This window comes from Chiloscyllium plagiosum, chromosome 24 (assembly GCF_004010195.1).
Source record: "Chiloscyllium plagiosum isolate BGI_BamShark_2017 chromosome 24, ASM401019v2, whole genome shotgun sequence".
NCBI lineage: Eukaryota > Metazoa > Chordata > Chondrichthyes > Orectolobiformes > Hemiscylliidae > Chiloscyllium > Chiloscyllium plagiosum.
In genome coordinates this window covers 6726964-6750026 of record NC_057733.1, presented here as the reverse complement: position 1 = coordinate 6750026, position 23063 = coordinate 6726964, and the positions used below count along the sequence as shown (strand labels likewise).

Here is a 23063-nt window from a genome sequence, read left to right as displayed (position 1 = left end):
AGTGAAGGTGCCCCCGGGGGAGGGGGTGAATACAGTGAAGGTGCCCCTGGAGGTGGGGAATAGAGTGAAGGTGCCCCCGGGGGGGATGGGGAGTTCAGTGAAGGGGTGCAGGAAAGGTGCGCCTGGGGGGTCGCTGTCCAGTCGAGGAGGGGAGAGTGTGGTTGTGTGTGTGATGGGAGTGTGTGTGTGATGGGAGTGTGTGTGTGTGTATATACACTGAAGCTGCCCCTTGCTGTTGGAGTTGATGTTGAGGCGCTGATACAGTGATCTCCAACAGCAGCTCCTTGATTTCCTTTTTTAACCAAGTTCTGTGATAACCCTGTGCACTGCAGCCAGGTCACCGGGCTGTTTGTACTGGTGACAGTAATTGCTGCCGGGGCAGCCCCTGACTGGCACTTGTCTCGATCAGGTCTAAGCGGGAAAAGGAGTTTTGTCCTCAGCCCACCAGCCGCACGGTTGCCTGGTTCTCAACTTCCCGGTGTCTTGATTCCTCAGATGGTGCTGTGGCCTGTGGTCTGTTAGACCAGGAGAGGATGGGTTAAACACTTGCTCGTGAAGCGAACTCCGAGAGAGGAGCAGCGAGTCAGACACTGGCACAGGGAGCAATATTGATCAACACAGAGCCAGCGTTCAAACATCTGCGATTGACCTGGAACTGACCGGGAAGCGGGAAAACTGACTGGAAACAAAATTGATCAGTTTCACTTTGAAGGAACTTTGCGAATGTACGCCAGTTGCCTGGGAATCTCTCTCCCACCCCCCCCCCCCCCCCCTCTCAGTTCCCTGCCCAGGAAAAGACCGTATTGATACTGTGGTAATTCTGGCTGGGTGAAACAATATAACGAGAATGAAGGAGTGATACAGGGACTGTGCGGTTTCCCATGGCTGAATTGTAACATCGACGTAGGATTTAAATATGGGCAGAGAACAGGAGCTGGTACAAGCGGTAAAAAACGGCGATGTGTCCTCGACACAGAAGTTACTGGCCAAGATCAAGGCTACAAAAAGCAGTGAGTAACCTGATACCTTCTCTCTCAGCGTTTGCAAGCGCCACTCTCTGAAGCTTTCTGAAATAATTTTTATTTTTTTTTCAAACAAAAATATGTTGATTGCGGGCGATTTTGGAGAATGTGCTTTTGTACTCGGTACCTTTAGTGAATTGGGAGAGCCGGAGGCTGCTTTTTAATATAAAGTTGTGTCTGTATGTGTGTGTGTGGTTTGCTAGGGTGTGCACTCGGCTTAATTGCAGGGCTGCACGGCGGTAGAGTGGGGAAACTTGCCAGGCAATCCCGGAGAGGGTCAGTGGATAGGATGGGTAGGCAGGTGGGTATGGACCGAATCGCCTGGACTGATTGTGGTAGCCGCCTGTTGCGCTCTAATGCATTGTATCTGGAACTGAATGTCGCGCATACAACGGGCGGTAGATTCCCCGCCCCCAGTCTTCATGAGCCTTCCCTTTCAAAAAGGGGTATCGCGAAGTTCCCAAACCTGTCCAACAGTGTCTCCTTGTTGTCAGATTTCCACCCCCCACAAAAGAAAAGGGGTGAAAGTGACCTGGCCATATGCCAGTTTGAGGAAGATGTGAGTTCCGAGCGAGGGGTGAGTCACTACTGGTTTACCCCCTGTAGGAACAGGATTAGTCTGTCGGCCCTAAACAGTGAAGAGAACGTAGATTACAACTGGGAGATTTACCTCAAAGTTGGCACTAGCTGATGGGAGCGGCGTAAGATCCAGGAGACGCAACAAACCGGAAATTACAACAACAACCTGCATTCATGCCGCGCCTGTACACGAGCAGACATTTCTCCAAGCTGCTCCATGGGACAAGGGACAAGCTGTAAATCTATTAGGACAGGTGACCAAAGGTTTGGTAAATGGGGCTTTTTGTAAAAAATCAGGTACAATCTTTAATGAGTGAGACAGGTGGTGAAGTTTATGGAAAGAATTTGAAAGTTTCTCAGGGGTGAAAACTAAAACAAGGCCAGCCATGGTTGTGTAATTAAAAATTGGGGAAATTTGTTCATTAGTCAGAGATTTCAGGGCATTTTTGGATTGGAAGAGACTCCAGGAATTGGGAGAGTGGAGACCACTGATGGATTTTGAAACGAGGATGAGAAATTGAAGATTGAGCTGACGCCTATTCTGAAGAATGGAAAGGTCCACTGTCAGCTCAGTATTGAACTGATCTGCAGTAGATTCAACACTCTCACTGAGCACCCACCTCAGTATGATTTAACTTTTGATCAAAATCAGAAGTCACATGATACCAAGTTTTATAATCCACCAGGTTTATTTGAAATCACAAGTTTTTGGAGCACTGCTCTTTCACCTGACCAGGCAGCAAGTGCTCCAAAAGTTTGTGATTCCGAATAAACTTGTTGGACTGTAACCTGGCGTCGTGTGACTTCCAACATTGTCCATCCCAGTCCAACACTGGCACCTCCACATCCCATCTTTGGATCACTGCTCCTCTTTAGGCAGGATTTGGGTTTGCTTGTTCTTTATTAATTCTGTGAAGCACCTTTTTTATTGTTGATGGAGTTGCTCCATCATTGTGAGTTGCTCATAAATTTCTTGAGCTGTTGCTTGTGATCAATCAGTTTCAGTCGAGGATTGCTGGACAGAAGGTGGACACATGAAACCCAGCTGTGATATCACTGATAGAAAAGTGGCATTTATTTCCAAGTGTTGGCTCCAGTTTATTTTTATTTTTAAAAAAAACCTTTCGGCGAGGGTGAATGACTTCCAAATAGCACTTTTCAGCTAATCCCCTAAATGCAAGTCCAAAAAACCTTACCTTTTATCTAACATCTTGCCCAACCCAAATTGCATTATTGCCAAATTTGTAAATGTGGTTGCTGATGTAATGTGGGGAGGCCATGTCACATTCAGTGCAGCTGTAGTGGAACAGTTTACATTCATGTACTCCAAGCCCTATGTGTCTGGACAGTTTTCAACAGACAAACAGCTGGAGTAATAACTCACAGTGGATATCCCCCTGGAGACACTCCCTGAATTAAAGACTGAAGAGCTTATAAGCCTGTAACAATCCCAGATGTCAAGATTCTGGTGTTAAATTATGAAAGACTCCCTGGAATACAAACCTGTCACTTCTCCTGTGTAAACCATGGTAACCTAGTCTGTCAGCGCGCTCATCTGTGAATCAGTAGGAGCTCTAGAATACAGTGTATAATCCAGGATGACACGCTGGGTGCAGTAATGAGGGAGTGCTGCACTGTCTTTGGGATGAGATGGTAAATTGAAATTTCCTCAGTTCATTGCAGAAGCAGGCCATTTGGCCCATTGACTCTGCACCGCCCCTCTGAAGAGCATCCCACCCAGACCCACACCCCTGGCCTACATGTCTGCAATTCCCATGTCTAACCCATGTCCTGAAGAAGGGCCTGTGCCCGAAACGTCGAATCTCCTGTTCCCTGGATGCTGCCTGACCTGCTGTGCTGTTCCAGCAATAAAGTTTCAACTTTGATCTCCAGCATCTGCAGACCTCACTTTCTCCTCCATGTCTAACCCACCTGGCCTGCACACCCCTAGACACTATGGGCAATTAAGCCTGGCCAATCCACTAACCTGAACATCTTTGGACTGAGAGGAAAATGGAGCACCCGGAGGAAACCCATGCAGATACAGGGAGAACTTACAAACTCCACACAATCACCTGAAGGTGGAATCAAACCCAGGCAGCAGTGCTAACTACTGAACCACCCAATGTCAAATTGTAATCTAGATTTTGAGTGTGTGTGTGTTTGTTCGTTCCAGACTGGAACTCAAAACCACGACAGTGCTACCAACTCAGCACAGTTGTCATTGTGATGTAGAACATCAGCGTTGCTCTGTTAAGAGAGTGAAAGCTTGATAGATTGTCAGAGATGTTTTATTTTTTAGGCCAGATTCCATCTTTGGCCACATTGGTCAATACAAGATTGAAAATGGGACCAGTTCCCTTCCCAATCACTCCCTCTCTCTCTCCTGGTAGCATGCACTGCCTGATTTTCCTTAATTCCCTATTCCCAGGCCATCTGATTTGAACAGGAAAATCAGCCTGCTCCTCCCCATTCCCCAGGTAGTGCATACAGGACCCAATTCAGGCATCAATGATGGGGTGTAAATCCCTACCAAAACCTTGCCTGTTCACTTTGGAAGATATTTGGCTAACCAAACACTTCTAGTATTTCCTGTTTTTCAAATTTCCTTGTCTGTTTCCTTTGTGTGTTTTGCTAAGGTATCTCCACTCTTCAAACCTGGCCAGCTCCAAGTATGAAAAGCCATACAGACATCAGACACTTTGGGACAGCCAGCATCCTGCTCTTTCCTTGTCCTGTCCAATCCCCTCTGCCCTTCTGCTTTCAATGCAGAAACCAGCTTGAGTGACTGTGGATATCCAGCAGGAGGCGCTTCCTGTGCTTGAGAGAGGGACCTGTAACTTGTGGTGATTTCGGATGTCAAGTTGTCAGTTTTTTGGCATCTGGCTTGCAATGTGTCAGTTATGCATCTCGGTCAACACTCTCTCTTCAGGGTCACTGCATTCTAGAGACCTTTGCATCAGCCTGGGTTATGTGAGTTCAAATCTCACACTGGAGATTTCTGTCCGTACACTGGACAGATGTTCCAATGCATCAGTGAGGGAGTGTCACAAGGCTGGAGTTGGCATCGTTTAGACTGCGGTGTTAAGCATCAGCCTTCGATGCTTTCCAACAACTCCCTCTTCCTCATCTCTCGCCTTTGATTTGGATAGCGAAATACTACCAGGTGGGCCCACTGGATGCAGGTACGCCTTCCTGTTGAGTGATATTAGCCTGCCCAGGTGACTGCAGCTTGCTGTTTTCTCTCTGACTGTTAGCTTTAAATAACAGTAAGTGCAGCTGCTGCTTCTGTGTCCCTCCTACTCTGGCTAGGGAACATGATCTCACCGTCAGCTACGTCTTGGTTGATGCTAGCCTGAATGCCAAGAGTGCTTGTTAGAAAGGACATGATGCAACAGAAAAACTATCCGTGAATGTGGTGAGCAGAAAGTCATTGAGTAATGAAGTCACAATGGGAGACGTGTCTTGTATCAGATTACCTTCTGCTCTCCATATCCACAGATTTTGAACTGAAAGTAATTTTGATTCATATTTTCCGTAGCTAAGTATTTTGGATGCCAGAGCTAGAAATGAAGATCCTTTTAAGGGTCAAACAGAACAGTCCCAGAGTTTATTGAGAGATGGTTATACTCATCAGATGGTTTATTTAAGAGTATGGCTCTCCTTTAAAGAGAGGTGGGCGCCACCAGGGATACAGTGCTTTGCTTCCCCCTTCTGACTCCATTTTGATTTAACCCCTTCCTCCTCTCCCTACCACTCTCTCGCTTTAGAGGGTAGGCATTACCAGGAATAGGATTTGCAGGTAAATGTTTGATTGTCCACATGGGTGATTACTGGCGGTAGTTAACGGGAAAAGTAAAGTAAAAAGTGTCATGGTGACTTTGGTGATGGGGAAAGTCACTCAGTTATGTGTGATAATCCTGTGGTGTGGTTCTCTATAGGGAGGCAATGGTATTGACCCTGAATTAGTATTACAGAAATCCATGTGATAGTCTTGGAACCCGGGTTCAAATCTGACCATGACAGATGGTGGGAATTTGAATATGACAAAATCTGGACTCCAAATTCAGGTCATCACTAGATTCGATTGATGGAAAATGCCAAGAGTGCACTTCTACAGGGGTTGAAGTGCTTTATGTTTCCCCCTCCGATTTCCCTTCGATTTAATCTGCTCCCTCTCCCACACATTTGGTGCTTTTGCACTGCCCCCGGTGGGCTTTATAGGACAATTAGTTATTGATTGGGAACACGGTTGAATAGTGACGGTGGGTAAAGATGGGAAGTTACACTGATGATTTAGTGGAGGGGGAAAACCATTCAATTGTGTGTGATATCGAAAAACAAAAAAAAAACGGAGCCAAGGTTCTGATGACTTTGTGTCCTTCAACACCCTCAAAGTCGTTAGAAAGAAGTGGGCACTGCAAGGGCTGGAGTGTTTTATATACCCCTCCAACTCCATTTTTATTTCGTCCCCTCCCTTTCTTCTGACCATCCTCCTTTTAAAAAAAGTCAGCTCAGTTCTTTAGGATGATTGGATAATTTTGTGGTAGGCTATTAAAATACAAAATAGGAAAAGCTGTGTTGTTCCCCAGTGGGAAGTTGGTCCCTGGACAAGGAAAATATTCAGTAGGGAAATGTAGGAACTGATGTTTGTGCTAAATTATAGGTTCGCAACAATTCCCTACGAAAATCTTCTTTCGTTGTATGGTTCAAAATGTGGATCTTGGTGTCAGAAATCCTGCTTAGTGAGCTGCGAGTAACCATAACGTTCATTGATCTGATCTTACAGACATGGCTTTTAGGAGTCATCAACTGGACTTACCCATCCTGTGTTAGTCTCAAATCCGTCTATGAGTTCAATCCATCCTATCTCTAACATCCTTTTCTCTCACAAGTAGGTTAAACTGACAGCAACCTGATAATTAACTCCAGAATTAGTTTGGTAACACAGACTATAAGTATTGATGAGAAAAGGTACGTTTTGTTGAAGCTTTTCATCTTGCTGTCATCAGGACCGTTCACAAGGAGGATCAAAATAAAACCGCATTCATACCCTGAGAAGTGAGTGCTGATTGGTTGGAAGGTGGACTCAGTCTGGTAGAGGCATTGCAAAAGAGAATATGCCAGATAATGAAGACTGACAGTTAACTGTCAAGATTTGTTTAAATTTTAAAATGGGTAGATTGACTCTGGTCAGTGAATTATACAGAGAAATTAACCAGAAAATGGCTGTTGCCTGTTTTGTTGAGTTGAAAGAAGCACATAGGTTCTTTTCTGTCTGCAAATATCAGAGCTCTTGTAATGAGTAACTACCCGGACCAACAAGTACCTGCACTGCCAGCCCAGCTGACAATCCTGAGTTGGCTGAGAGCATGATTCTTCATGGACAGATGATTGTTGAGAAGATGTTGTTCAGTCACAGAGTCACATCCGATGTTGGGCATTACTTTGTGTATTGGAAGCATACGATGGTTGGATATGGTTAGTACTTTGTTGCAAAGAGCCAATGGGGTTTGCTGTTTGGTGTGACTTATTAGTTTTTTGAGTTTTGGCCGTGGTTTGCAATCCCTGCAGCATTCTTTAATTGTGGGGGAAAAAAATGTATGTTCTTATCCACTAGCTGCTTCAAAATAAAAATTATTCCATGTGGAATGTGAATTAAGAAATTCACATTCATAAACGTAGCCGTAACACTTGCTTCACAAAATGCCCCAGTATTTGGATGGTTAGAATAAGGCACTTTCTGCTTCAAATTCTTTCCAACTGGCCAAGAACGAAATGTCTCTTGAGTTTCCATTCCAGCCCCTGCTGTGCCCGACTAATTAATACTGAGAGCACAAGCTGCTAATGTGCAGACCACAGCAATCACAAGCCTTCCAGACACTTCTCATCTGACGAGGCTCATTAGGATTGGCAGTTTCGAGCCTGGGGCTGGTCTCGGCCTGTGCCTTGCCACTTATGTTCTCTTTTAGTTGCCATTCGTGTTTCCTACTCGGCTCACTGTGTTGTGCCCGGCAACTTTCTATCTCCTGCTGTTGGTGCTGCCATTCCCTGGAGTGACACTCCACAGGCACTGACTGCCTTTCTGCTGTGAGCCCAGGCTGTGAGGAGGGCACTCCAGTTAAATCTTATCATGTCTGCTCCCGGTGGACAGTAACACACACACACACGCGCACACAGTCTCACACTCACGTGCTCGTACACTCAGTCATGCGCACGTGTTAAGATGATAAAATATAAGAGCAGAAGTCGTCCATTCAGCCCATCGAGGCGGCTGCACCATTCACTGATCTATTAATTCTTTACACCACTTCCTTGCCTTTTCCACATATCCTCGATTCCCTTACTGATTTAATTATACTTGATGACCCAGCCTAAACGGCCCTCTGTGGTAAATAATTCCATAGATTTACAGTCCTCTGAGAGAAAAAAGTCCTTTTAAATTTCTGATTTAAATATGCAGCCTCTTATTCTGAGATAATGCACTTTGGTCCTAGACTCTCCCACAGTGGGCAACAACCTTTCCACATCTACCCTGTCAACTCCTCTAAGAATCTTATACATTTCAATAAGGTCACCTCTCGTTCTTCTAAAGTCCAATGAGTACAGGCCCCAGATACTCAACCTGTCCTGATAAGGCAGTCCCTCCATACCTTATATCTTCTGTGGACTGCCTCCTGTGTTAGTGTATCTTTCCTTAGGTAAGGGGAATGAAACTGTTCACAGTATTCCAGTGATGGTTTGACTAGTGCCTTGGACAAATTCAGGAAAACCTCCCTAGTTTTATATTCCATTTCCTGTGAAATAATGGTCAATATTCCATTTCTTCATATAAACGCACAACATGGACACATTTTTAAAGGGTGAGAGACTGGGAAAAAGTAGGTATTCGGTTACATCTGAGTGTTCTCAGACGCTTATCACTGCAAGTTAACATGCAGTTGCACCAACCAATTAGTAAAGTAAATGGTATTTTAACTCTTAATTCAAAGGGTTTGAAATATAAATAAGTCTGTGTAGTTTGTGTAGAGTCTTGGTGGGACCACAGCTGGAGTATTGTGCACAGTTTTTGGTCTCCTTACTCAAGGAAGGTTCACTGGCCTGATTCCTGGGATGATGGGGTCTGTATCATGAGGAGATATTGAGAAAAACAATATTCCCTGGAGTTGAGATGAATGTGAAGTGATCCAACCGAAACATATATCAAATTCCTGGAGGGCTTGATGAGGTAGATGCTAACAGGTTATTCCCCTCTATCTACAAGCCAATAACTATGGAGTTGTGGTCTCTGAATAAGTGGCCCACCATTAAGAAGTGAGATTCCCTTACTCAAAATTCTGTGAAATTTTGGAATTCTGTATTGTAAGTCCTCCCCTGCCATGGGTAATTGGACAGGACACAAGAATAAGGATTCTTTCTGATTGTTGTCCCTTTGGTAAGAGTATTGAGGAAAATTGGTACCACATTGGGATTTGATCTCCAGACTGATCTGCTGTATGGACGTTTGTTCACCCAACGCCTTTCTGAAAGAACTGTGAGCAGTGAGCTCCTCGTGCTTAAGGGAGGAGCCTACTTTCCACCTGAAAAGATTGTTCCCAATCGGATCGATACATGGAGGAGGAGGAGGAGAGCCTTTAGCTATCAGAGCGCAATTGCCCCTCAGGATAGATACACTGGGGACTGAGACTGTCCTTAGAACTACCTGTTAGAACATAGGATAGTGAAACAAGAAAGGAATAGAACAGAAATGTATTGTCACTTGTAATTTTACGTGAAAAGTACAGTGAAGTCTTTTGTAAGCCACCCTATTGTGGCACCTGCATCAATGACAGAAGTCATACATAATAGTAAGACAGTAAAATTAAGGCAAAATTCATCACAGTTCCGTTAATGGCTCCTGGGCCTGGTGAAAGCCAGTTTAGGAATGATAGAATACCCTGAAGGTGCAGCCTGGACAAGACCGCCATTCCGGGAGGAGACCGTCTTGCTGGGCCACTAGAATGCTAGGCCAGAAACCTCTGCTGAAGAACGCCACCCTGAGCCAAGACAGCCTAGCAGGCTGCTGGAACACCTGGAAGCCAAAGATGAAGAAGACCTCCACGCTGGGAAGAGACCTCCATGCCAGAGCAAGAGAGCAGCAGTGTGAATTCTTGGGTCTAGCTATCATGCCACATGACAGCTGGAGAAGAAAAACTGGGCGCTTCACCCTAATCCCTTCTCACATCTCACTAACTTTACTTTGGCACAGCCTGACCGCTTCCCTCGGACCTTGGTTACCGTGGTGTGTGGTGATCTGTAAGGCAGGGAGATGCTTAAGCTCCTGTCATACAAGAGGAGGTAACCCTTGTGAAATAACTGATCCAGCCACAAGCTCTGAGCTCACCTGACCTCGAACTCTGCCGACGATCACTAACCATCTCAAACAAATAAATATTCCATGGAGCTCTGTTCTGATGAACACATGCATTGGTTGCCAGTGAGATGGGTTCTAGGATTGCCAGTATGTGGATGGGGCAGGGTGACTGTTGCAAGGCTGTGGTACTCGTTGGCAATTCAAGGCCTGGAACAATTGGAGCACTTCTTCCATCAGTGTGCCTCCTGGAATGAGCTGGCTGGGTGGTTAGGGCGGAGGGAGCAGATTACCCCAGGCACAGTTTGAATAGATTGGAAGGACCCTGGTTATCTTCACTAAGAATCTCAAGCTGACTTGCTGGAGAGGAGAGGTTAATATATTGCCTGCAAAGCAACTCCTAATGCAGTATGCCAATGTCCATACCGACAGTGTTAGCATTCTGCCTGTTGCCTGTCATCTCCTCAACATACTACTTTTGCTTACAGAGTCATAGAATCCCTATAGTGTGTAATCAGGCCATTCAGCCTGCTGAGTCCACACTGACTCTCTGAACAGCATCCCACACACACCCATCCCTCTAGCCCTACATTTCCCATGGCTAACCCACCTAGCCTGCATATCCCTGGACACTGTGGGCAATGTAGCATGGCTAATCCACCTTCACATCCTTTGGACTTCTTAGTGTATAAGTTGCCATCTTGTGAAAGTGCTCTCTCCTAACTAGGAGAAAGTGAGGTCTGCAGATGCTGGAGATCAAAGTTGAAACTTTATTGCTGGAACAGCACAGCAGGTCAGGCAGCATCCAGGGAACAGGAGATTCGACGTTTCGGGCACAGGCCCTTCTTCAGGAAGATTCAACTCTCTCCTAACTATGAAAGGGAAGTAGAAACTTGGAGGGTGAAAAGAAAGGAATAGACCGAGCTGTGGAGAAAGACAAGCCATTGGAGGGAATGGGGAGCTTGATGTGAGTCTTATTTTTGTGACGAATCATGGTCCCTGTGGTTTAGGACTCATTCGATTTAAACGGCAAATTAATTGTTATGTCGCTTTCCTGCTTGAATCAGGTATGTTTCTTCTCCCCTTGCCAGACAGAGGGATATCTGTGTGCCAGGAAAGAGAACTCTTGTCACCACTGAAGGCATTCAATGTGATCTCTGTTCAGCTGTTGGGCCCTGGCAGCCTCTGCTTTGGCTGGCTTTTTACTTGTGAGCACGAGAAGAAAGACTGTGGATTTGCTCATCTGTCCCATTATGTCATTGGGTGTTCCTTTGGAAGAACGTTTGAGTGAGGCCCAGATTTCAGAGGTCCCTGCCAAACCGTCCTTCCTTCCAGTTCTGTCAGATTTAATTGGCTTCTTTGTTGAAAGGGAATCATTGCAATGTTGAAGCTGCAATGGAAAAGGTCACTTGCTGCACTGTCAGATGAATGCAGTGTGCAGTTGTTTTACATAAGGCATGGCAGCACGGGTAAGAACATTTTTAGGTTCCTCAAGCCAGCCCCGTCAGGGAATAAGATCATGGCTGTTGGCTAACGACCCTTTTGAGAGGAAGTTCTTCCTCATCTGTCTTCAGTTGGAGACTCCTTATTTTGTAATTGTTCCAGCAGTTTTAGATTCAACCAAGACAGTTCCCAGCCTGCCCAGCCCCACTCTGGACCTTGTGCCTTTCGAGAATGCCAGCTCTCACTTTTCTAAACTTTGAGTGCTGGCCCAAGCTAAAAAAATGGCCACTTGCTCCGGTGCAGCTTCTCTGAACTGCTCCCAATACAGGATTCTCAATCCATATTGACAGTGTAGGACTCCCTTCCCTGCCCATTCACTGTCATCTCCACAATGTTGTTAGTTCCTTATGCATAAGTTGTTAGCATAGAATCATATCATAGAATGTCCACAGTATGGAAGCAGGCCATTTGGCCCATCTAGTCCACACTGACCCTCCAAAGAGCATCCCACCAAACCCATCCCCCTACCCTATCCCAGGAACTCTGTATTTCCCATGGCTAACCCACCTAACTTACACATCCCTGGGCGCTAGGGGTAATTTAGCACGGCCAATCCACCTAACCCGCACATCTTTAGACTGTAGGAGAAAACCTACGCAGACACTGGGAGAATGTGCAGACACCACACAGACAATTGGCTGAGGGCGGAGTTGAACCCAGGTTAGCAGTGCTAACCACTGAGCCACGGTGCCACCCCTAATATTTTCTATTTTATGTGACTTGTTAAAAGCTACTTGTTACATCTTGACATCTTGTAAAAATATTCACAGGCCCATTCTATGGAGCACCTTAAGTCTCAGTGAGGTGATGTAAGAGGCTCTTTAAGAATGGGGTCTAAACTGACTGACTGCTTTCTCATACCTTTCCAAACCAAGGATTTCAGCAACTCTTTTAAGGAGCTCAGTGATAAAACCACTCCATCAATGGGGACCGTGCCATTCAAGTAACAGCAGGGGAAAGAAAACCTGAAAAGAATCTATTTGTAGACACCACGCTCAGAAAGACACAATCTGTTAGACAGAAGCGAATTGTGAGGGTGAAATGCTGTCAGGGACTGATCTGCTCCAGAGAGTGGGAATAACTTGAGGGGTGAACACCGGAGTGCATTGGCAGAACGTTGAAGTGAAAGTTCACACCACAGTAATACATAAGCTACCTATTGCATCACAAAGCAGGTCCACCATACGGCCTACTCCTCCTATTTTTATTTGATTCTGCTAACAACAATACCTTGTACTGAAGGAATAAGGAGGATCCGTGCAGTTTGGTGCTCTTTTCAAAGTTGGGAGGCATTTCTTCAAGAAGAACATGATTCTCCAAACATGAGAGAGCAGAGTATATTTAACAAAAAAAGACAAAAATCTATATTTCCCTCAATCTGGGCTGTGCCTAGGCTTCAGTTTTATAAGAAGTAATGGTCAGTGGGGATCTCACTTGTCTAGTTGGCATTGACCATCTCAAAGGCATATGACAGCAGGATATTTGACCTTCAGGGCCATTGCAGTTGAGGCCAGCCCAGCCTCCAGTTCACAGAGATACCCTTTGTGGCTCGAGTTACTGAGGTCAGAGGTAATTCCTTCGTGAAATGATCGCCCAAATGTCACCTGACTGAGACTGTCTGAGTCAACCTGCATCAGGGGTTTGGACCGGAGTGTCTCCTGGTTAGTGTTAAGTTGTACATCACTGGGCTGTGCTACAGTCCGGGCTTCTCAGCTTGGCAGTTGGGAAGGAAAATGCCGAGTCAGAAGGTTATGGCTTCAAGCCCACGTACAGAGAATCAAATACTAGGTGTCGACTCACGCTTCAGTTCTGCACCACCAGAGATGTTATGTCCTGATGTGACATTAAGCGGACATCACTTCCTATCTCTTAGGTGGATCTGAAAGATCCTATGGCCTCCTTTCATAAGAGTAGAATAGTCCATTCTGACACCTTAGCCACCGTTCATCCCTAAACCTGCATGACTCTGTTTGGAAGGGAACAACATTTGATCTGGTCCTCCTCGCAAGGAGAGCTGGCTGTGTCCAACTGGCTGCTAGGTTTCTTGTAGTCGTGGCTACATTTCATTGGCACTTCATTGTCTGTAAGGAGTTCTGGAATGTCTCAAGATTGTGAAAGATGCTGCGGAGATTCGAGTCTTTCTTTCCGTTCTGCTTTAGTTGCTCTGCAGGCATCTAGGGGAGTAGGACACCGTGCAGAGCCGCCTCCAGCCTATTTGATCTTTCAGTTAGACCATGCTTGATCTGCACCTCCATTGCTAACCTGCATTTGATCTACTTCCCAAAGCTTTACTTTTCCCATGTTTGTGTTAGCAGCTCTCTGAAGCCGACTGATGTTTCGGCAGGTGCTGCTGGAGCTGTTGAGTGTGATGTTTGCCGACAGAATCTCGAGTGTCAGTTCACTAAACACAATTCGATGTAGTTTGAAGTTGATGAATGTTTCTCATGATTTGTTAATGAGCAAATTGCCTTGTGGATGTTATCCTGCTAATGAGACACAGTGGCATTGAGATGGCACGGGTTGAGGAATGTGACCTAAGCCATCCCTCTCACCACAACGCGTCCCTCCCCACCCATTCCACCTTTGCTCCACCCATAACATTGGCCTCAGGCAGCAAGCTGTAGCCAGAAGGTTACTCCAACTCTGCCCTAAGTAGCAAGTAGGAGAAAGTAAGGACTGCAGATGATGGAGATCAGAGTAGAGAGTGTGGTGCTGGAAAAGAACAGCAGGCCAGGCAGCATCCGAGGAGCGGAAGAATAGACGTTTCGTGCATAATTCCTGATAAAGGGATAATGCCCAAAACATCGGTTGTCCTGCTCCTCGGATGCTGCTTGACCTGCTGTGCTTTTCCAGCACCACACTCTCCACCCTCAGTAGCAACTGCAGAGGGGCAATCCAGTGAAAATAAATGCTACTAACCTGATTAACCAAGTACTATGCGCAGTTGTGGTCACCTTGTTAGAAGAAGGATGTTATTAAACTGGGGAAGATTCAGAAGAGATTTACCAGGATGTTGCCAGGAATGGAGGGTTATGAGGAGAGACTGGATAGGCTGGGATTTTTTTTCACTGGATTGTAGGAGGTTGAGGGATGACCTTATAAAATCATGAGGGACACAGATAAGATGAATAGCGAAGGTCTTTTCGGTTGTGAGAGTTCAAGACTAGGAGGTATATTTTTAAGTTGAAAGGAGAAAATGACACCCGAATCACAATGTTTTTTACATAGAGAGTGAAACTGTATGTGGAATGAATATCCTGAGGAAGTGGTGAATACAGGTACAGTTACAAAGTTTAAAAGACATTTGGATAAGTTCATGAATAGGGAAGGTTTACAGGGATATGGGGAGAAAGTGAGGTCTGCAGATGCTGGAGATCAGAGCTGAAAATGTGTTGCTGGAAAAGGGCAGCAGGTCAAGCAGCATCCAGGGAACAGGAGAATCGACGTTTCGGGCATAAGCCCTTCTTCAGGAATCTTTTTTCCTGAAGAAGGGCTTATGCCCGAAACGTCGATTCTCCTGTTCCCTGGATGCTGCCTGAATTACAGGGATATGGGCCAAGCACAGGCAGGTAGGTCTAGTTTAGTTTGGGAATATGGTCAGCATGGACTGGTTGGGCCGAAGGGTCTGTTTCCATGTTGTTTGACTCTATGACACAAGGACAAAGTTCAGCTCCTGGCTTTTCTGTCAGACAGCCGACTCTCTCAGAATGTCGTTTCTCACACCAAGGGGGCATACTATCATAAAGTATCTGAGGGCAATTAGAGTACCTTCGTAACAATGCCCATAAAAGAGAAGAGAATCCGTTTGAAGTGATGTGCAAACAATGTTTTTAAAACATAACTTTTCAAACAGCGAGTGGTTATGGTCTGGAACGCGCTGTGATGGAGGCAGGTTCAATTGAGGCATTCAAAAGAATGCCGATAATGGTTTGGATGGAAAAGATGTTCGGGGATATGGGGGGGAAAGGCAAGACATTGGCACTAGGGAATAGAACTGATGCAGGCAAGATGGGCTAAATGGCCGCCTTCTACAATGTAACTGTTCTGAACATGCTTTCAGGATGGGGAGAAACCTCACTGGATCCGTACCCAGTACTTGGCACATCAGTAACCAGAGGACACCGGTATAAGATAGCTGGTTACAGTGTGGAAGGTGGACATTTCTTTTTAATACAGAGTGAGTTGTGACTAGCTGAGAGAGTGTAGTAGGAGCAAGTTCGATCACTACTTTCCCAAAAGGAGTTAAATAAATGTTTGTCCAAAAAAAAAGTATAAAAGATGAGTGGTCATAGCTGGGGCTATGAGGCGAATTGGAATTCTCTTTATAAGAGCTAGCAGTAATGTGATGGGCCAAATCGCCACCTTCCAAGCTGCAAGGTACTTTGATTCTGCGAGGTAAAAGGAAATAAAACCTGATTGAAATGACCTTTTTTCTCAAGGCTAAATAAAGGCCAGTGCTGTAAACCATCAGATGGAGTGTGTGGCCAGAGATTCTGGACACAAGTTGATCTGAACTGTACGAGGTGGGAAGGAATGGCAGCTTGCTGAAGACCACATCCTTGCTGTATGAACGCACACCCGCATTTCATTTTGGTTTGTGTCTCGTGAACTGACTGGTTCGAATATGCTGAGCCCATACCTACCCTTTCTCAGTCAGTACTTTCTGTTGCAGGAGATATCTGAGGCATTGAAGAACACTTCAGTATCAGCATAGCAATACCAGCCCAGGTGAATGATCCAGGTTTGCACATCCAGGTTGGGGGTGACAGGGACACTTTGTGTTAGAGTTAAAGGCAAGGAGGGCACAGCAAGGTGTTGCTGATCCTATCCACCCAAGTTTTGTTTTTCAATAAAAGTCAACACCTTAGCCAGTTTGGCCCTGAGAAAATTGGCCATTTCAACTGGGTTTTTATTTTCCTTTACCTCCCAGAATCAAAGTACTTTACAGACTAGAAGATGGTTATTTGGCCCATCATGCTGCTGTTTGAAATAGAATTCTAATTCATCTCACAGCCCCAGCTTTTAACCCCTCACAGAGTCATAGAGATGGACAGCACGGAAACAGACCCTTCGGTCCAACCCGTCCATGCTGACCAGATATCCCAACCCAATCTAGTCCCACCTGCCAGCACCCGGCCCATATCCCTCCAAACTCTTCCTAGTCATATACCCATCCAGATGCCTTTTAAACGTTGCAATTGTACCAGCCTCCACCACTTCCTCTGGCAGCTCATTCCATACACGTACCACCCTCTGCCTGAAAAAAGTTGTCCCTTAGATCTCTTTTATACTTTGCCTCTTTCGCCCTAAACCTATGCCCTCTAGTTCCTGACTCCCCCATCCCAGGGAAAAGACTTTGTCTGTTCACCCTATCCATGTCCCTTATGATTTTATAAACTTCTATAAGGTCATCCCTCCACCTCCGACGCTCCAGGGAAAACAGCCCCAGCCTATTCAGCCTCTCCCTGTAGCTTGAACCCTCCAAACCCAGCAACATCCCAAATTTTTGACTTATGTATTTGGTTCCCTTTGGGAAAGTTAATATTCTCTGACCACGCATTCTCAACTGTACGCAACTCGCAACTGTTTTTAAAAGCAAACTTCCCATCTTCCCCTCTTTAACCAATGATCTTGAACCTGCATCCTCTGGTTACTGACTTGCCAAATACTGGGTACAGGTTCAGCCAGGTTTCTCTCCTTCCTGAAGCACAGTGTTGTTAATAATTGCTGACCAGCAAAAGAGGCTGAAGAATGGCTTCTCGATATTGATGTTTACTTGCAGATCATTAAATGTAAGACACTTAGTCCAGAACTTGCATTAAGGTTATCAGCAACTTGTAACTGCTTGGTGAATTTTGACACACACAACTGGAAAGTTCCCTCCTATGAACTGAGCTAATATCTATTCCTTAGCCAACATGCCTCATTGAGATATACAGAATTATTCAGGGAGTTGGCAAGGTAGCTGTGGAGACATTGTTTCTCCTTTTGTAGGACCAGAGAGCATCATCTCAGAGTATGGGGTTACCCATTTAAGACCAGAATGAGAAATTCCTTACCCTCCGAGGGTAGGGAATCAATGGAGTTCTCGACCACCGAGGACTGAGGATGGTTCCTTAAGTATGTAAAAATCATAGAATCCCTGCAGTATGGAAACAGACCATTTAGGCCATGAAGTCCATAGCAACCCTCCAAAGAGCATCCCAACCAGACCCACACCCCCAACACCTTACCCTGTCCCTATATCCCTGCATTTCCCACTGCTAATCCATAAGGACACAAGACATTGAAGCAGAAATTAGGTAATTTGGCTCATTCAATCGTAGCTCAACCCCATTCTCCCGCCTTCTCCCTACATTCCTTAAACCCCTAACAATCAAGAGCATATCTATTTCTGTCCTAAATACAGCACTACCTCGATTATCTGAACGAGACGGGTGGGGAGCATTTTGTTTGGCTAACCCATCTGATCGTAAACAAGTGGTCATTTGAGAGCCGGTTATGGAAAATGACTCTGTTATCCTGCAATGCAGGCCATAATGCCGTGTAACTGATAACTGAATGCTGAGTTGCCTAATGCTGTTTTTACGGGACCTTGAGATCTTGTTTGGACATTCCAAAATTCGGATAATTGATGTTTGGCTAATCGAAGTTGTACTGTACACTCAGTGACCAGGCCTCCCCACCTTTCTGTGGCAGCAAATTCCACAGATTCACCTGAAGAAGTTTCTCCTTATTTCCGTTCCGAAGGGTCTTCCCTTTACCCTAAGGCTGTGCCCTCTGGTCCTGGTCTCTCCTGCTATTGGAAACAACTTCCCAACGTTCACTCTGTCCAGGCCTTTCAGTATTCTGTGACCCATCTAGCCTGCACATCTTTGCACACTGTGGGCAGTTTAGCATGACCAGTCCACCTCACCTGCACACCTTTGGAATGTGGGAGGAAACCGGAGCACCCCGAGAAAATCTCCCAGATACGGGGAGAATGTGCAAACTCCACACAGACAGTCGCAAGAAGATGGGTTTGAACCCAGGTCTCTAGCTGTGAGGCAGCAATGCTAACCACTGAGCCACCGTGCTGCGCTGAGGCAAATAGATTTTCAATCAGTAAGGAAATCAAAGGTACTGGGGGGAAAACAGGAAAGTGGAGCTAAGGATTATCAGGTCAGCCATGGTCTTAGCACTGCTGCCTCACAGCACCAGAGACCCGGGTTCAACACCCGCCTCAGGTGTGGAGTTGCACATTCTCCCCGTGTCTGCGTGGGCTAAATAGCTGACTTCTGCTTCTGTATCTTGTTGTCTTATTAAGAAATGTGATGTCTGGTTATTTATCTCGTTGCCACTTGTGGGATCTTACTATGCACAATTTTGGTCTCTAAGTTTCATGCATGACAACAGTGTCAAATTTACCTCATTAGCTAGAAGGATAAAATGCAGCAGATACATAGAAACCATCCCCTGCGAGATCCCCTCCAAGTCATTCACCAGCCCAACTTGGAAACATATCGCCGTTCCTTCACTGTCACTGGATCAAAATCCTGGAATCACTCTCGAAGAGCATTGTGGATCTACCTACAGCACGTGGACTGCAGCAGTTCAAGAAGACAGCTCACCCCCACCATCTCAGAGGGCAATTAGGGATGGTCAATAAAGGCTGGCCCAGCCAGCAATACCTGCATCCCACCAGTGACTTAAAAATAAAACACTTTTTAATACCCTGCAATCATGAAAAGTACTATTTAAATGCAAATCTTTCTTCATTTAGATGGTTGTTAGGAGAGGAACCTCCAAAGCAGAAACCACAAAGGGAGCAGAATTCACAATCCCTTTTGATGTAAAAATGGATTAATATTGGAAAAAAAGTTCAAAAAGTGATAGGTGAGTGAGACCAGTACAGGCACAGACTGAATGTTAAATGTCGTATTCACTGGAATTGCTACATTTCAGGGGCAATTTTATTCAAGGTTTTCCAAAAATTAGGGTGAAATTGTGGTCGATCGAAGGAACTGAATGTTGGACAGTGTAGGAGTAAAGGCAGAATTGTAATAATTATAACCACATCCTTCTGGAGTGACACTAAGGAAACACTTACACATACTCTGACACACACACACACACACAGAATTGTTAATTTTAAAACTATTGATTATTTTGTTTTCCTCGTGGTATTGAGGGACATTGGTCAAAGGCAAGTAAACAAAGTTTGGCCACAGATCATCCATAATCTCATTGTTTGGCAAGCAATGTAGAGTCTAAATTCCCCCTTGTAGTGGTTGGAACCAGGTAGGTCTTATTGACTGTGAGATCCTTGACTTGGGTTAGATTAGATTAGATTACTTACAGTGTGGAAACAGGCCCTTCGGCCCAACAAGTCCACACCGACCCGCCAAAGCGTATACCACCCAGACCCATACTCCTACATTTACCCCTTCACCTAACACTACGGGCAATTTAGCATGGCCAATTCACCTAACCTGCACATTTTTGGATTGTGGGAGGAAACCGGAGCACCCGGAGGAAACCCACGCAGACACGGGGAGAATGTGCAACTCCACACCTGAGGCGGGAGTTGAACCCGGGTCTCTGGTGCTGTGAGGCAGCAGTGCTAACCACTGTGCCACCGTGCCGCCCACGGTTGTTAATCTGAGTCCGTCAGGGAACCCTGGCTGACATATACAAACAGTGGATTTAGAATATCCTCTGTTCAGGGACTGACTCTGAGCTGGCTGGCCACAGCACTGAGCACAAGTAAATAAAGAGTGACTTAGTGAAGGGATACCAACCTCTGTGCAATTATTTCACCTCTGTATTGTGAGACTATCTTAAGGAATTTGTGCATGCTACTTGTTGGTTAAGGCTACATTTGGGGTACTTTATACAATTTTGGACACTCCGTTATCAAAAGATTATTGCAGGCCCTGTGAGGATTAGAAAGGATTCACTGGAACGATACCAGGATGGGAGCCTGTCGTTTGGAGAAACTTGACAAACTGAAGCTTCCATTTGCTGCCGGAGGAAGATTAAGAGGGAGTGTTCAAAATAAAAAGCCAGGATGTGACGGATAAGCAGCAGAAAAATTGTTTATGTCAACTGATGACTGACAAGAGGATATATGTTTGTGATTAGTACTTGTAACACAAAGGGAGGTTAGAAATAATATTTATGCTGAAAAACGATGCATTTGTTGAAGTTTGCACCTTGTATTTATCAATTTAATTTGCAAGAATATCAACTTAAAAGAGAAATGAATTTTTTATCATATGAATTTTTTATTATATGCATACAGTGTAAACACCTTGTTCTCTGTAAATGCAAGATGCAAAGCTTTGATAATTTTTTTTCAGCAATACTCTTCTGTACCACTAAAGAACTATAAATAATATTCACATGGTTATTGGAACAAGGAGTATTGTACAAGTTGCTCTCAAAGGTTAACTGGCTCGAGCGTTAATGAGATAAATAGATACAAACAAAAATGCTTGAAAGATGCATGGAAGAGAGCAGGGGAATATGTTGACAGCAGAGAGTTCCAGTGGGGGAGTCAGCACTGGGGTGGATTCAATGGGCTAAACAGCTGTCTGTAACACAGGTACTCTTGAAGAATCATTGGAATTCTAATAGGAATGTTCTTTTGTTTTGAGGACTTGGACATATTAAGCAGTTAATACTGTTGGCACCAAGGGATACGATTTGCTCCTTGGGGAAAGTTCAAGAAAAATTCTTCATATAAGACTGCCATCTTAAAAGGAATTTTTCTCAACTGTGAGTGGAGGAAAGTAGCCATGTTCCTCTAGAATTGATGAAGAGGAAAGGTGCTCACAGAATGACTGGGAGCGTAAATACTTCCATATCACCAAGTGGATATGGACATGGTAAGTCCAGATCCAAATGTGCAAAGCTGCTTGGCAGAACAGATCATGACTGGTCAGGGAATCCTAGGAAATCTAGTGTGAGGGGGAAGGGGCGGTTTCGAGCAGATAACAGATCCCTGTGTACTTCCACAGGGAGTAACAACACGACAGTGAGTCGGGTTGGTTATAACTCTTTCGTGGTCGTATATTAGGGTGACTCAGTTGGTAAATTCACCATTACCTCCATAGGGTTGATGGTCTGCTATTGATGTCCTTTTGCTTAGGAAGTAAGGGAGTAAATAAATACCTCAAAGGCTCGAGGCAGGAAGGTAAAGGAATTTCATTTGTTTAAAAAAAACCCAATGAACTGTAGATTCTAGAAATCAGAAACAAAAAACAGAAATTCAAACCGCACAGAAATTCAGAAGTTCAGAAACCGTTCCGAGAAAGGATAATTGGACCTGAAACGTTAAATCTGCTCTTTGTCCACATATGCTGCCAGACCTTCTGATTTTCCCCAGCAATTTCTGTTTTAACTTTTATTTGGAGTTGCACTGTCAGCTTCCCATTTAAAACGAGACCTTAGTGAACTGATCCCATTCAGTGTGTTGGGTGTGAGTAAGTTGATGTGATTATATGGTGGTTTTGGACGCAGTTACCAGATTTGCTGATCTGAGTGAATTGAGCATTTGGTCTGCTGGCTGCAAAAGTAGCCCAACTAAGTAACTAGGTATGTGGTGTGACTTCACTGTCCCCAGCTGTGGAGCCTCCCTGAGGTCAGGGTTTAGACCAGCAAGGAGAGATGACCCTGAACTCTGTCAACAGCACTACGACTGCCTCCAAGTGAGGTGAACAGAACCTGGTGCTGGACAGGGTGTGTGTGTGCGTGTGTGTGAGAGTGTACATGTCTGTATGTGTGTGGGGTCACTGTAATTGTGCGGCACGGTGACTCTGTGGTTAGCTCTGTGCTACTTCACAGCGCCAGGGACCTGGGTTCGATTCCAGCCTTCGGCAACTGTCTGTGTGGAGTTTGCACGTTCTCCCTGTGTCTGCGTGGGTTTCCTCCGCGTCCTCCGGTTTCCTCCCACAATTCAAAGGTGTGCAGGTTAGGTGAATTGGTCATGCTAAATTGCCCATAGTGTTCAGGGATGTGTAGGTTAGGTGCATTAGTCAGGGGCAAATATAGGGTAGGGCGAATGAGTCTGGGTCAGTTGCTCTTTGGAGGATTGGTGTGGACTTGTTGGGCCGAACGGCTTATACCACGTGTGTGTGTGTGTGTGTGTACACATACACGTACTCATTCAGTAAGGGAAGAGAAGAGGACATCTCCTTCCAAGATTGTGCTGTCTTTTTCTGGGATAGGTATCTGTCGCACTGACTTACTGACTGCCGTTCAAAGAAACAGCCTGAAACCATTTTATCTGATCGCACCTTCCAGCAAGGGGGACGAGACATTGCCGCCCACCCTTCCCCAACCTCCCACGTGACCAAGTAGATTTTCAATTCACTATGGGCCTGCAGCTCCCTGCCCAATGTCACATGGAACATTTCCATCAGAATCAGGCACTTTGCTCTCTTGAGGGAATCGAACTTTTAAGTGTTGCAAGTTGAAATTACATGTCAGCAGCAATAAGGCATTTTGGACCCCTCTTCATGAGAGTGAGATGAGACTTTTCTGAGGGGAACAGCCGGTTAATAATGGCTGGTACTGAATCCTCAGCGTATACTTTACGTGGAGGGGGCAATGAGGCAGGTGGTCGA

The 23063-nt window shown here is 45.3% G+C and overlaps 1 protein-coding gene across 1 annotated transcript in view; it reads left to right on the top strand.

Annotated features, from left to right (window-relative positions):
* Positions 1–23063, top strand: part of LOC122562005 (caskin-2-like) — a 278200-nt gene that overhangs the window by 1401 nt on the left and 253736 nt on the right. Inside the window, exon 2 of the mRNA XM_043714379.1 lies at positions 496–1010. Within this exon, the coding sequence (XP_043570314.1) occupies positions 917–1010 (94 nt within the window). The 5' untranslated portion in view covers positions 496–916. The remainder of the gene's footprint in view (positions 1–495; positions 1011–23063) is intronic.